Genomic DNA, 15,540 nt, shown 5'->3' with positions numbered 1-15,540 from the left:
AAGCCACTTACTGTGGTAGCAGGCTTCTCCCCATACACAGCACAGGAACCCTGTGCCCCACGTTTCTGCACTGCTCAAGGTTGGTCATCCACACTCACGTCCACTCACACTCTCTCACACTCGCTCACACTTTTACACACTCACCCTTGCTCTGGTACTGCTTGCTGCCATCTTTTTTAACAACTATTATTTTATATATAGTTATAACATATAATATAGTCGTTGATTATGATTATGATTATGATTATGATTATGATTGGTTAAAAATGTCCCTATTTCCCAACCAGTGTGGCTCAGTGGATTGAGCATCGTCTCATAAACTGAGAGGTCCCAGTTCAATTCCTGATTAGGGCATGTGCCTGAGTTGTGGGCTCTATCCCCAGTAGAGGGCGTGCAAAGGGCAGCCAATCAATGTTTCTCTCTCACATTGATGTTTCTATCTTTCTCTCTTCCTCTCTTATTAAAAAATCAATAAAAATTCTTTAAGAAAAAAAATTCTATTGGACTTATAGATTGTTTAGGATATAATTTTGGGCCTAGCTAATGTTATCATTCTCAGTATATTATAATAAAATTAATACAAACCTTGGAGTCAGACAAATTGAATCAAAATTCAATCTCTCCCACTTACCAGTTTGTAGCCTCATGAAAGTAATTTGACCTATCTAAGGCTAACTTTTCTCATATACAAAGTGGTTTAAAAATACCTACTACTACTACTTTGGGTTCTTATGAAGACCAAATAAGACAGTGTATTTACAAACATCCATTGCACGGCCTAGTGCATAGTAAATCTTCAAATAATTTTGTTTCCATATGTGTAAAATCATGGTACTGACATTAATGAAAATGTGATGAAACACCTTCAGGCTTATATTAGTATCTCAATAGAACAGAAACTTCAGCAAAAATATATGAATAGAGGTCTGGTCAATCATGTTACTTATAAGATGTTCATGCTCAACCTATTACATTACAGAAAAAAATGTTTAGCAAACTGTTAACTTTTTCATTTCATTTTTAAGTTTCTCAAAATAAATGCAAGTAAGTTATAAAAAGTTGGACTAAGTAACCAGTTTCACTCTCAAGCATTAATATGGCAGCTAACTCTCAGGGAGAAAGCTTGGCCTGGATTTGGAAAAATTGTAAATAATACACATGTACAATTTGGCAATAGAGTAGTTTGCAGTTTGGGGCAGCCCATGCTAAGCATGTGCATGTTATCCTGCAAATAAATTAGATTTTTGTAAACAACTTACTAACCCTAGAATGTCTATAAGGAAGAGATAATGCTTCCATGGACCAGCTCCAATTATGTGTAAGAAAGTTGAGTGAACTCATGATACCCTTCTTTTTTTTTTTTCACATTCTTGATTTATTCAAGATTGAATGAAGGTTTTCAAGGAGTTCCTTGAATCTAACAGGGCAGGAAGAGTATAGAACAACAAAAATAGTTCAACAAAATCCCTTGCTACTAACATTATACACACATGGATATACCAAGTCATGGCTCAAGCAAATAAAATGATCATGTATGACTATTTGCATTGATAGCAATTCTGATTTAACACCTTTTAGCTCAGTTGGTTTGTAACTTGCTTTGGATTGTTTGTTCTATGACAACTTTAGAAAGAGTTGACTAATTTTACTAAACCTGAGAGACTCAAGGATATCATAATTTCCATCTTTAGCTTTTGCTATACTGTCCTGAAGAAAATTGTGGACAATTTATTATTTCAAAAGCTTATATCTCTGGAAATTTTTAATTATTTTCAAATAAATATAATATTTGGTTGGGTTGAGTTTACAGAGCTATGTCATTATATTAAGTGAAAGTGAGAGTACAAAACTGTTAATTTATGAGGTGTTGCCACAAAAAGCTCACTCCCTCTTCCCATCTCTCTTTGGACAATTGTATTGAATTGTAATTCTGCTTATACATCTGTCCTCCCCATTAGACTGAGAATAGCTTAAGGCAAAAAACTTCATTAATTCACCTCTATATCACCACGTTCTATCACAGTGATTGGCCTCCACTCTAAATGCAATACATTTTAGGTAAATAAAGTTTTAAAAAGATAGATTTGTTGGAACAGCTAATTTCTTCATTTGAAATTTAATTAGTTACTTATTTTTGTCTTCTAGTCATTAGTATTGCATTAAATATTATATTTTGCTTTATTCTATTGTAGAGTCTTTTATAGTGGTCTTATAGGGATCCTAATATAATTTTCAGTAGAAACTAATATGATAGTAAACTCAATTTCTGACAAAGATTAACACTCCTTAGATACACAGAGAAAGTTTGAGCTGGTAGCACATAACACTGACATGCAATATAAATTTGAATAGCCTATAAATAAAAAATAAATTCTGAATGATATTAGAAGTGAAATAAAGGGACATTTTATGTTGAATCAGATTAATCTGGAGATTATCTATCCAGCTTTTTGAAACATCTGAGGTATTGAATTAGCTTCAACTATTCCATTGATCTGAGTTTTTTTTGCTTTAGGCCCCCAGGCCTTCTTTTGGACTCCTTGAACCAAGAAGAGAAAGTAAATGGCATTTATATTTATTTTCTGTACAACAATGACTGGCTTATTTTAAGTATTAGAAAAATGTCCAAGATGAAAGTTGTCATCAATGAGAAGAACAGAGCATATTACCAAATTTACTCTTAATCAAAATTAGATACCAGATATCCAATCTTTTCATCCATATTTGTTCATGGCCTTTTCAATGCTCCTGGGTTTCTGTTATAGATTGTAAAGCATGTATTTGGATTTTGTAAAAAAAAAAAAAAAAAAAAAAAATCTGTGGTGTCATATTGTTATGATGTTTTAATACTTTGCTATTAAAGTGCAATAAAAAATGCATATGTTGTAATGCAGCATTATTTTATCTTAGGAGAATATTGAAAATAGATTTCCAACTGTCAAAAAAATTATCTCTGGTGAAGTAAAGGTTATTTATTAAATTAATAGCTAAATATAACTTCAGAAAGAGAAAATAAATGAAAGATAACAGCAACAAATTAGATTTTTATATGTTCTGTATATTGCTTTTGTCTTTATATTTTGTATATTACCACAGGCTGCTATAGCTGAATATGCTTGCATTGTGAGTACAATAGCTTTCAGATTATTTGTTAGGAGTGTGTTTATCATCTCAAATTATACAGTTATTCGGTTAAGATTAATCATCATTCAGCATTACACTGTGAACACAATTTAGCAACAACCAAACTGTCATCACTATTTCAGAAGAACATATGTAAATTTCTAGACCTTCATGGATGACTAATGGAATACACTATAGGAGAGAGAATCACAATGTTTATTTTTCTTTAGAGATGACAAAATAGCTGTACCAATACCAACTTCATACACTAAGAAGTATTTCTACTGAAAATATTGATTTGATGGATTGACTTTAGAAATATGCAGAACTGAGAATTGAATGGAACTCTCAAATTAAACACATGAACAATTATTCCAGAACATGCTCTCTGAAACCATCTTAAAGATATCACTCAAGTATTCCCTACAATATTTCTCATTTTGCATAAAATGTCTGTATGGAATATTTGCCCATGGGAAAAATGGGATTCAGAGAAATTCTATTTCTGAGAAAACTAATTAATGGTTGTTTTGATTATTTATTGTTTAGCATATTACACTTTACTTAGTGACAAATGACAACCACTTCAATTTGCTCATGACTTTTTGGGTCAAAAATTTGAGAAGATTTGTGTCTGAACTACATGGCATAAGCCAGGGAAGCTGGAGCTGGAGGATCCACTTCCAAGATGGTTTCTTCACTTACATGCCTTGTGCTTTGGTGCTCATTGTCTTCTCAGTCTCCACATGATTTTTCATGTTTTAAGGCCTCTTCATGTGACTTGAACTTTTCACAGCATGGTAGCTTCAGAGCAGACCGAAAGACCAGAACAGATGTTGGAAGGTTTCTATTGACAAGCATCCAAAATCCCAGAAGGTTACTTATGCCATACTCTACTGGTCAAGCATGCCCCAAGGACCACCCCCTTCCAAGAGGAGGGGAATGAGAAACTATGTTTTAAAGATAAGAGTAGCAAATATATATAGGTAGGGCAACTTTCAACCTACCTTTGTAATGTGCTTAGACATTTGGATTGGATTGTTATCATTTTTGGTAGTTCTAGTTTAATAATGTCTAAAGCTGAATGTGCTTTAAAAACTTTAAAAAATAAAGGAAAAACATACCAGAACTTTTCATAATCTTACTGAACTCTGAAAACTTTCTACATTTTGATAGGGTTGTCCAATTGCCCCACTTATCTTTTTCTTTCTTTATTTTACCTATTGGATTTCTAAATACTGATCACTCTGACTGCAAAACTGAGGGGCAATCTGTCAATTACCATGCTCCTAACATCACCTTACTATTGAGGGATAACAATAAGTTACAAAATCATTTCCAGTTGTATATAAATGCTGCTAAATAAATCTGTGGAAAAGTCACTTAAAATTAACCATTAATATACTCCTTAAAGTACCAAAGAACTGGCTTAACTGATTTTGTTTTTCTTTGTCCAAATTACATGATTATTTTAGCATTTCAGAGAAACAGACATTCTGGAATTAAAAAATGGGCATGTCTCCACCTTTCTGTTAAAAAAAAATTCTTTCCAAATTGTGTTACAAACTGAAATATGAAATTTTAGCCTTGCATCCAATGTAAATTGGAAAAAAATACTTTAGTAATTTTACAGGGTGGTGTTGGTAGTGAATTTTATTGGCATATATACCTAGGTTGAAATACATATTTACATAAAATATATATCTTGGAGATGTCCTGAATAGTACCTATATAAGTCTTGTAGCTAGTGCATCTGAATAAAATTTACTCCCTACAAGGATCTCTCTCCTTGCTTTAGAGAAATACTACTCAGACCTTTCGGTTGAAGTCTGCATAACTGTAGAGAAGAAAGAAGTACTCACTCAGTTCCACAAAAACAAACATACTCATGTTTTATTTGAAGTAGTTGTATGAATTTTGTTTTGTACTGCTTAATATATAATATTTCATATAAAATCAATTAGGCATTTGAATGTCCATGAAAGCTAATGGTACAAGATCATTTAAGGCTTTATGTAACTCCTGGAAAACCACAGATTGCTCTTGAAGTATTTTTGTCCCAGAATTGATGGAAAGAAGTAAGTAAAAATTAATTAGGGGTGTGTGTCAGCCCATCTAGATTTGGATTTAACAAAATGTAATGAGTACAAAATAATACAAGTGGTAGGGGGAGAGCCATAGTCTAATACTTCAACATTATCTACACAATACTCATAATTCCCACAGTTCACTCTTGATAACATGCTTATTCTTTTCTTTTCTTTTTGTTTTAAAACACTTAACTTTGATACTTATACTTTAAGGCTGTATTAACTGCAATGTGCTATGTTTCATTTTAGAAGAATAAGCAAGCTCTTAGGAATGTAATTTATCTCAAGTATCTTCAATGTAGCAATAAGCCTCTAACAATCCAAGTTGAATTGGAAAGATCAAAATTTGAGTCAGAGAAGAAAGAAACTGAAGACAATGCAAATAAATGGAAGCATATACCATGTTCATGGATTGGAAGAATTGATATAATTAAAATGTTTATGCTACTCAAAGCAACCTATAGACTCAATGCAATTCCTATCAAAATACCAATGACATATTTCACTGAATAAGAAGTAACCCCAAAATTTATATGGAATGAAAAGAGACTTTGAATGGTCATAGCAATCTTGAGAAAGAAGAACAAATTTGGAGGAATCATGCTACCTGATATCAAACTATGTTACAAGTCCATAGTAATAAAAACAGTATGGCACTGGCATAAAAACAAACATATAGATCACCCGACTGTTGTGGCTCGTGGACTGAGAAATGCCATTTAGATTCCAGATCAGGGCAAATGCCCAGGTTGTGGGGTTGATCCCCAGTAGGGGGTGTGCAGGAGGCAGCTGATAGATGTTTCTCTCTTACATTAATGATTCTCTTTCTTGCCCTTCCTCTCTCTCTTAAAAATCAATAAAAATATATTTAAAAAACAAAAACAAAAAACAAAAACACACAGACATATAGACCAATGGAACAGAATAGAGAGTCCTAAAATAAACCCTTGCCTTTATGGTAAATTAAAATTTGACAAAGGAGGTAAAAACATGCATTGGGATAAAGATAATCTATTCAATAAATGGTGAAGGAAAATTGCACAGATATGCACCAAAAAATGAAACCAGACAACATTCTTACACCATGCACAAGAATACATTCAAAATGAATGAAAAACTTAAATGTTAGAGTCAAAACCATAAACATCCTAAAAAAACATAGGCAATAAAATCTTGGACATTTCTCATAGCAATATTTCTTCTGATATATATCCCTGGGTAAGGGAATCCAAAGGAAAAAATAAACAAATGGGACTACATCAAACTCAAGTTTTTGTATAGCAATGAAAACCATCAATAAAATGAAAATACAACCCACTGAGTAGGAGAACATTCACCAATGATACATCTGATAAGAAGTTAATATCCAAAATTTATAAAGAATGCATACAACTCAACACCAGGAAGACATGTAATCCAATTAAAGATGGGCAAAGGAACTAAATAAACACTTCTCCAGAAGACCCATTAAACATGAAAATATGTTCAACATTACTAATCACTAGAGAGATGCCAAATAAAACTACAATGAGGTATCTCCTCACATCTGTCAGAATGGCTACCATTAATAAATCAAACAAGTGCTGGTGAGGAATTAGAGAATAGAGAACCCTCATGTGCTGTTGGTGGGAATGCAAATTGGTGCAGTCGCTGTGAAAAACAATATGCAGTTTCCTCAAATTGAAACACCAATCAGAAATAATACATGTACCCCCAAGTCTGTAGCAACACTATTTACAATAGCTAAGATCTGGAAACAGCCCAAATGTCCATCAGTAGATGAATGGAGAAAAAAGCTGTGGTACATATACACAATGGAGTACTATGCAGCTGTAAGAAAGAAAGATCTCTTATCCTTTGAGACGACATGGAGGGACCTGGAAAGTATTATCTTAAGCAAAATAAGCCAAATAGATAAAGACAAGTATCATATGATCTCACTTATTTGTGGAATATAATGAACATAACAGTCTGAGGAATGGGGTAGTCCCAGAGACACGGAAGTGGGGTGCAGCCTGACAATCCCCAGAAGGGGGGAAGGTAGGGGAGGGATAAAGCACAGAACTTATGTGCATATATGCATGAACAATGGATATGGACAATGGGGCTGGGGCTGGGGCGGGGAGGGTGGGGAAGGGGGAATTCAGTGGGGGAGAAAAAGATAAACATCTGTAACAAAAATAAATTAATTAAAAAAAATTAGAAATGGAACTTCATTATGACCCAGAGAGTCCAGTCTTGGAAATATATCTGAAGAAACCAAAAACACAAATTCAAAAGAATATATGCACCCCAATGTTCAGTGCAGCGTTATTTACAATAGCCAAGATTTGGAAGCAGCCCAAGTGCCCATCTATAGGTGAGTTGATAAAAAACAAACAAACAAACAAAAAAAAACCCTGCAGTATATTTATGCAATGGACCACTACTCAGCTGTGAAAAAGAAGGAAATTTACCTTTTTCGATAGCATGGGTATACCTGGAGAGTATTATGCTAAGTGAAATAAGCCAGTCAGAAATAGACAAATAAAAATGATTTCACTTATATGTAGAATCTAATGAACAAAATAAACTAACAACCCAAATGGAAACAGACTTATAGATACAGAAAATAGACTGACAGTTGTCAGAAGGAAAGGCGTTTGAAGGGCTGGGTGAAAAAGGTTAAGGCATTAAGCAAAAGAAAAAAATGAAATCATAGACACAGACAACAGTATAGTGATTACCAGAGGGAAAAGGGTTTTGGGGGAGGGAGAAGAGAGTAAAGGGAGAATACATGTGATGGAAGAAAACTTGACTTGGGATGGTGAAGAGACAATGAAATATACAGATGATATATTATAGAATCAATTATGCACTGAAATTGATATAATTTTATTAACCAATGTCATCCAAATAAATTCAATAAGATTTTTTTTTGAAAAGTTGAATAAAAAACTTCCAAAATGAGTTAAATATTGAAGCCTATTAATTGTCCCTGGCTATATAATTGGTCGATACCACTGTAGTCATATATTTTAATAAATTATATGTCCAAAGTAAGTCTAATATATTTCCAGTACATTTACTCAGTTCTCTTGCTCAGAATGGAAGACATTCTTAGAATTGAAGAACAGAATGAAACTTGGTTGATGAATGCTTATAGATGTTAAAGTACATGGTTTAGAATAAAAGCCATGGTTTGAAAAATATATTGGCCTATGAGTTTTAAGTTTATATAGTTCTTTAAATACAAGGGGTAGTGGTAGGAGACACACAGTGAAGGAGCCAACACGTTGTCTCCTTATTTGAGACTGTAAAAAGACAGCAGCACCCACAAATCAACTTTTTACTGTTCCCAATACCATATTATGCATAAATATTCAGGATCTCACCCTAAAACAAGTTTTAAATAGCCATAGATTCTTTCATTGATGACAATATTATTAAAACATTTTAAAGGCTTATTCTAGAGGCTCTTTTATTTTTCAAAAAGTGATTATCCTCCAAGAGTTAATGCTTTTTTAATTTGAAAAAAAAATACTTAGTTGATAATCATGAAAAATTTTCTGTACCAATCACTAGTGTAAGACACCCATAAATCTATCAATCACAGAGAAAAAAATATATATATGTTCTACAGCACACTTAATACCAAGTGTAACCAATTAGTATTACCGTTCCTTGATGCAATACAAACTCATTTCCTTAAGCCGCTATTGCACTGAACTTTAGGGTTATAAATGAGTAGACATAAATTGATTTGTGTGTAATAACGGTGACAATAAACCTGTCTTAGTTCATGCAATTTTCTCAATCTGTTAACAGAGAGCAAGTTTAAGATCTATTATTCCCAGAAGGGGACTTACCCAGCTGGACATCTATAACACTTGGCTGATTCTCCATGGGGAATAATGGCTTGGGAGGCTTGTCTGTGAGTAAAGCTAGAAGAGAAAGTCAAAGAAGGTAAAAGAAAAATGGAGATAAATTACAGGATAGAAAATATTCTATCGTGTATATTTAATGTTTGTAGACTTGATGGTGTGTAAACATTTATTAGACAGTATTCCTACTTGAGTTGTTACTCTATCCATACAATATCCATTTCCCAGCATATTTAGAGCACCATTGATCACTATAAATAGGCCATTTCAACAGCTACACTTTCCAATAAGATCAACCAAAGAGACTATTTTGAGTGCTTTTATAAGCTTGTGAATGTAAAGAAATATAGATTTTAAAAGAATAATCAGATAAACATTGAATCTCCATACCTACTTTGTGGTACTACACATTCTTTTTTTTATCCTCACCCGAGGACATTTTTTCCATTTTTTATTCAGATAGAGTGGAAGGGAGAGAGAGGAAGAGAGAGAAACATCAATGCAAAAGGGACACATCAAGTGGCTGCCACCCGCACGACCCAACCAGAACCGGGGACAAATTGCAACCCAAGTACATGCCCTTAGCGGGAACCATACCCAGGTCTCTCTGGACCGCAGGCTGACACTCTAACCACTGAGCAAAACCAGCCAGGGCTAATCTTAATGAACTATCACCCTAATGGTCATTCCTGGTGGATGGAAACTTCTATGCCTCTGAATTATTTCTGACTCCCCACCCCAACCTCCAAAAGCAATATAAAAAAACATTAGCAACTTCATTAGAATAATTGATCAAAACACTGATTGGACATATTTGTCTACCAAATCCTGGGCTAAGTGCTAAGGGAGAAGGCAGTATATAGGCAGTCTAGGACTATGAACTCAGAATTAGAACATTAAAATAAAGAGATAATAGAAAAATAATAAAATCTAATAAAATTATAGCATTTGAACTATAAGGCTATATGTGGTAAAGGAACAGAGAAAAGAGAGGTCAATAATGGGAAAACTATTATGAAGAAAATGGTCTCCTAGGAATATACCCTACGAAGCCTGAAACACCAATCAGAAAGAATATATGTACCCCCATCTTTGTAGCAGCACTATTTACAATCGCTAAGATCTGGAAACAGCCCAAGGGCCCATCAGTAGACGAATGGATCAGAAAGCTGAGGTACATATACACAATGGAGTACTACACAGCGGTAAGAAAGAAAGATCTCTTATCCTTTGAGACTACATGGAGGGACCTGGAAAGTATCATCCTAAGTGAAACAAGCCAAACAGAGAAAGACAAATTTCATATGATCTCACTTATTTGTGGAATATAATGAACATAACAGTTTGAGGAATGGGGTAGCCCCAGAGATGCAGAAGCGGGGTACAGACTGACAATCCCCTAAGGAGTGGGGAGGTGGGGGAGGGATGAACCACAGAACTTATACGCATGTATGCATGAACAGTGGACATGTTCAACAATCTGGGGAAGGGGCAGGGGGAATCTCTCTCCTTCCCACACTGTCTGAACAAAAAATGGAAAAATATCCTTGGGTGAGGATAAAAAAAAAAAAAAAAAAAAAAGATTTGAGTGCAGTGGGGTAAAGAGAAAGTTGCTCATAATGTAGAGTGACTGGAACAGAAACTAGATAGATAAAATGAAGCTCAATTCTGGAGGATCAAGAAATATGCAGGGGAATTTGGACATAATGTAGTAAACTAGAAGGCCATTGTACATTCTTGGAACAAAAACAACAAAAAACTCAAGATAAGTGCTATATAAAGATGATTAACTTGATTACAGAATGGACTTGAGAAGGAAAAAACAGCTAAGAAGATGCAGTAACAATGCTGCAGTGTGGGGATGAGGAGTCGGAGTGGTGGAATAAGGGGGAAAAAAGAGGCAATTTAGAGAGACACCTGGAAGAAAGAAATGAGAGGACTTGGCACACAGATACAAAATGTTTTATTATTTATATCCTGATTTATTTTTAACTGTTCCCAAATTTATATCATGCTTCAACTATCCAACTTATTGTTCTACTTATTAAAGTGAAATGTTTTATATTTTTGAAATTCACAGGAGACAGAATGGAGCTGGGCATATAAGAGAATCATTAAACTTTCATTAATGGACTGGCTTAAGAATTCCCTGTTGACATCAGAGAAGTTCATCTCATATTTTCAAGGGAGTTTAGAAGAGAAAGAAACATTGGTCACATGACAGGTACGGTTAGGAAAATATGCAAATAGGATGAGATTCCCCAAATAGTTGCTAATAAAAAACAGATACACCAGATATTTACTTAGGAAAGAGCTTTACATAACATTAGCTTCATCTTCTTGATATTTAAATTGCTTGAATGGAAAAATTTTAGTGAATTACTGAGAGTGAATTACTCTCATTTTTTCAAGAAATTTTTATTGATGGTCTACAATACATTGCCTTTATGAAATCAAAGAATATATTTTTATAATTAAGCTTATTTTGACATAATATAGATGAATAGTAAAATAATATCTATAGTCTTCATTTTCTAAGTATTTGAGTTAGTCTTTTGTGTTGCTTTTAATCCTCAGCTGAGGATATTTTTCATTGATTTTTAGAGAAAGTGGAAAGGAAGGAGGTGGGGGGGGGTAAGTGTGAGAGAGACACATTGATTGGTTGCCTCCCGCACAACTCTTACCCGGGCTAGGGATTGGACCTGCAAACTAGTTGCGGAACCTTGACCAGGAATCAAACCTGCAACCTTACAGTCCATGGGACAATGCTCTAAATCCTGAGCCAAACCGTACAAGGCTGAATTACTTTTAATAATCTGATATTTAAATATTATTTGAAACATACGTAATATACTTTAAACAAAATTTAAATATTTGAATTTAAAATCCAATAACAAATGTTCAATTTTATTGTTGCTTGTTTGTTTTTTTTTATGAATTTTTATTTATTTTTTTGTTACAGATATTTTACCTTTTTACCCCATTGGCACCCCCCACCCCACCCCCCCTCCGCCCCGTCCCCGGCTTAGTTGTCCATGTCCATTGGTCATGCATGCATGCATATAAGTTCTGTGGTTTATCTCTTCCCACCCCCCACCCCCCATCCCCTCTTCTGAGGGATGTCAGTCTGTGCCCTACTTCCATGTGTCTGGGTCTACTGTATTCCTCAGACTGTTATGTTCGTTATATTCCATATATAAGTGAGATCATGTGGTATTTGTCTTTTTCTGCTTGGCTTCTTTCACTTAGGATAATACTTTCCAGGTTATAATAGCAAAATATTGAAAACAACCAAGATATCCATCAGAAGGAGACTGGTTAAATAATGTTATGGTACATTTATATAATGATATATTGTTATGCATGTATTTGAAATAATTAGCTATATCTATGTACGTATTATAAAAATATCTTCAAGTAAACTGTTCAATAAAAAAGCAAGTTTCTAAACAGTGTGCACATTATACAATCCTTTGAATAAAATACATGAACACATAAATATATATATATGATATATATGTATATATAAAGTTATGTGTGCAAGTATGAATATTTCTAAAGGTATACATGTAAAACTTGTATTTTCTCTGAGAGAAACTGGGTGGCTGAGAAATGGTGAGTGGCAAGATAAGGGCAGTATGGTCAGTCAGAGTAACATTTAATTTACACTATATAACTTTATTATATTTGGAAAATTTACTAAAAGTAATATTTAAATTAAATTAAATCCAGCCACCTACATTTTATTTATAAAAATCATTTTGGTTTCTTTGTAGAATTATTGTCAATTTGCTTTACACATTCAGATTATAGACACTTAGCTTGACAAAAACTGTTCTTAATCTTATTTTCAAATGTGCCTTGCCTCTGAATGAATAACAATAATGTCTGAAGATGAATGCAAAAATGTGATTGGTAGGAAGCAATTGTAAATAATATATTTCATACTCAAAGATAAATGTTTTGTTCTACTTTAATCAGGATATGAATTTGGAGTCATTGTTGTCTCCAATCAGCTTTCCTCCTGCCGTGGACTATGGCTATATTTACCCTGATTTTATTATTGTTAAATGCCACTTACTGAAGTGACAATTTTAATATTAATGATAATTTTAACTGCCTTACATTTGTAGGTGGATTATAATTTTCAGACTATTTTCATATACATTAGCTCAAGGAATCTACACAATGACCTTGAGAAATAAGAAAGATAGTTATAATTATGGCCAGTTTAAAGATGAAGTTAAATGAAGTTTACACCAGCTCATTTGGATGCTCCTGTGACCAAAAGCCCACATTAGCAGAATGGATAGGTAGAAAGATATAAGTTGGAGGCAGGAGACTGGTAAAAATGCTCTACACTGAACCAATGTTTTTAGCCTCTTTGACTACACACTAATTAACTAAGCTAAGGTTCCAAGGCCAGTAGGAGAGATTTTGTAGGAAATAGTCAGCTGAAACATGATTCCTTATAGGACATTCCATACTCATATGTTTTGTTTTGTTTTTCTAAACCAATGAATGAAAGAGGATGGACTTGCATTTACCCTAACACATCCCAATGAGATGCATGGGACTGGAACCTCATTAAATTCCAATATCATGTCTAGGCCTGGAAATTCCAAGAAGTGCAGAACATTTGTGATACTAAAGCAACAAATGTAGCACTTCATCTAGATCCTGATGACAAGCCCAGTGACAAATCTATGTGTCCAGTATAATTGTAGCATTGCTACAGATTAACTAGAGCACATGCTGTCATGGGCAGGCAAGTTCATTTCTTTAAAAAAATCTCATCTGATTTTCACAGTTACTGTTTGGAAAATAAAGGTGGGGAGTGTCAATATCAGAATCCCTGAACAACAGAGTGGCGATTGACAATTTTATTAGAAAACTTATACTGGACCTCTAGACAAATTGAGGTCTGAGACATAGTTTAGTACTAACATTTCAGTTCACAATTCCTCCCTTGCATTTCACTCTCTATCTACTTACATTTAATTATCCTTAAATATAATTTTCCTACTGAAAATAACATGACACTAGTCTTAATGTGCTAGTGAAGCTATTAGTAAAACTACCTGCTTCTGCCCTGGCTGGTTTGGCTCAGTGGTTAGAGCGATGGCCCATGGACCAGAGAGTCCCAGGTTCCCGCTAAAGACCAGAATCCCGCTAAGGGCAAGTACCTCGGTTGCAGTTTGTCCCTGGCCCTGGTTGGAGTTGTGTGAGTGGCAACCAGTCAATGTATCTCTCTCACATTAATGTTTCTCTCTTTCTCTTCCTCCCTTCCTCCTTCCCTCCGGCTCTGTCTGAAGATGAATGCAAAAATGTCCTCAGGTGAGGATTTAAAAAAATAAATAAATAAAATAAAACTACCTGCTTCTTTCTAAAGCTAAGTTTTATATGTTTGACACTAACTTTCTTGAGTAGAATGTCTAAATAAGCTGATTTTCTATTGCAAAGGTTGTGTCTACCAGTACAACCAGATCAATTGGTTTAACAGAAATTATTGGTCAATTTCCATGAACTAGTATAATGAATCAGTAGAACTAGTTGTTTGGGTGAATAAATCAGCTTATTTGACTATATTGCTAAAGTATTTTATTTATTACAAATTTTATTTTCCTCTTTTGTTGTTCACTTGTCTGTTGAATTAGACTTATCAGTGAGATAGTGGGAGACAATAGAAGGACAGTTTGCTACAAAGGACACTAAGTATATGAACCCAAATAATTAAAATTATAAAGTAACTCATTAATTTCTATGAATAAAACCATTATGGAATGTGTATGTTAAGGTCAATAAAATAGATCCCTTCAAATCTGTTCAACACACAAGCACTGAAATCACATTTCAAAATCATTGTTGGTATCACAGCATTCAATCATACAAAATCTACCAACGTCTTATAAAATCTAAACTTGTCAGCGGGGAACACAAAAGCAGCCACAATATAAACTTAAAAAATAATCTTCCTGCCTCCTTCCCCACTCTTTTTCTACTTTATCAATTCTCTATATCCAAGTTACATTCCTAATTTGCCCATTAACACATTGCATTAATTACCAACTCTGCATCTCGGCTTAAATACTTTCTTTAAGCTTGGAATCAAATAAAAATAATTATGTGGATGAAAACGGGCCATGTACTAACCTGACAAGCTCAGGGGAGGGAGGCTGTGTGGCAGCCTTGCAAATTCAAAGACCTAAATTTAGCACAAAGGATGGTATAAAATTAAAATTTTTAAATTAAAAGAATTTTGTGGCAAGTAGTCATGTCCTAGGCCAGCATCTTCCCTGATAAAAGTCAATCTTTACCTTAACTGAGCCTGTCTATTGTCTTTTTGCATCTCACTCTGCGGAGACCACAAATACCCTCAATGTTACTGAGTTAATTGCTGACTGTTAACTGTCCCGTAACTACCTATGTAAGAGATGTATGTGTCCACTATTTTAATTTTTATT

The 15,540-nt window shown here is 34.1% G+C and overlaps 1 protein-coding gene across 1 annotated transcript in view; it reads right to left on the bottom strand.

Annotated features, from left to right (window-relative positions):
- Window positions 1-15,540, bottom strand: part of IL1RAPL2 (interleukin 1 receptor accessory protein like 2) — a 1,440,342-nt gene that overhangs the window by 445,012 nt on the left and 979,790 nt on the right. Inside the window, exon 5 of the mRNA XM_036270972.1 lies at window positions 9,062-9,136. Coding sequence (XP_036126865.1) covers window positions 9,062-9,136 — 75 coding nt within the window. The remainder of the gene's footprint in view (window positions 1-9,061; window positions 9,137-15,540) is intronic.

Source organism: Molossus molossus, unplaced genomic scaffold (assembly GCF_014108415.1).
Source record: "Molossus molossus isolate mMolMol1 unplaced genomic scaffold, mMolMol1.p scaffold_m16_p_2, whole genome shotgun sequence".
Taxonomy (NCBI): domain Eukaryota; kingdom Metazoa; phylum Chordata; class Mammalia; order Chiroptera; family Molossidae; genus Molossus; species Molossus molossus.
Note: the sequence above shows the minus strand (reverse complement) of the source record. Positions and strands in the feature narration are given on the sequence as shown.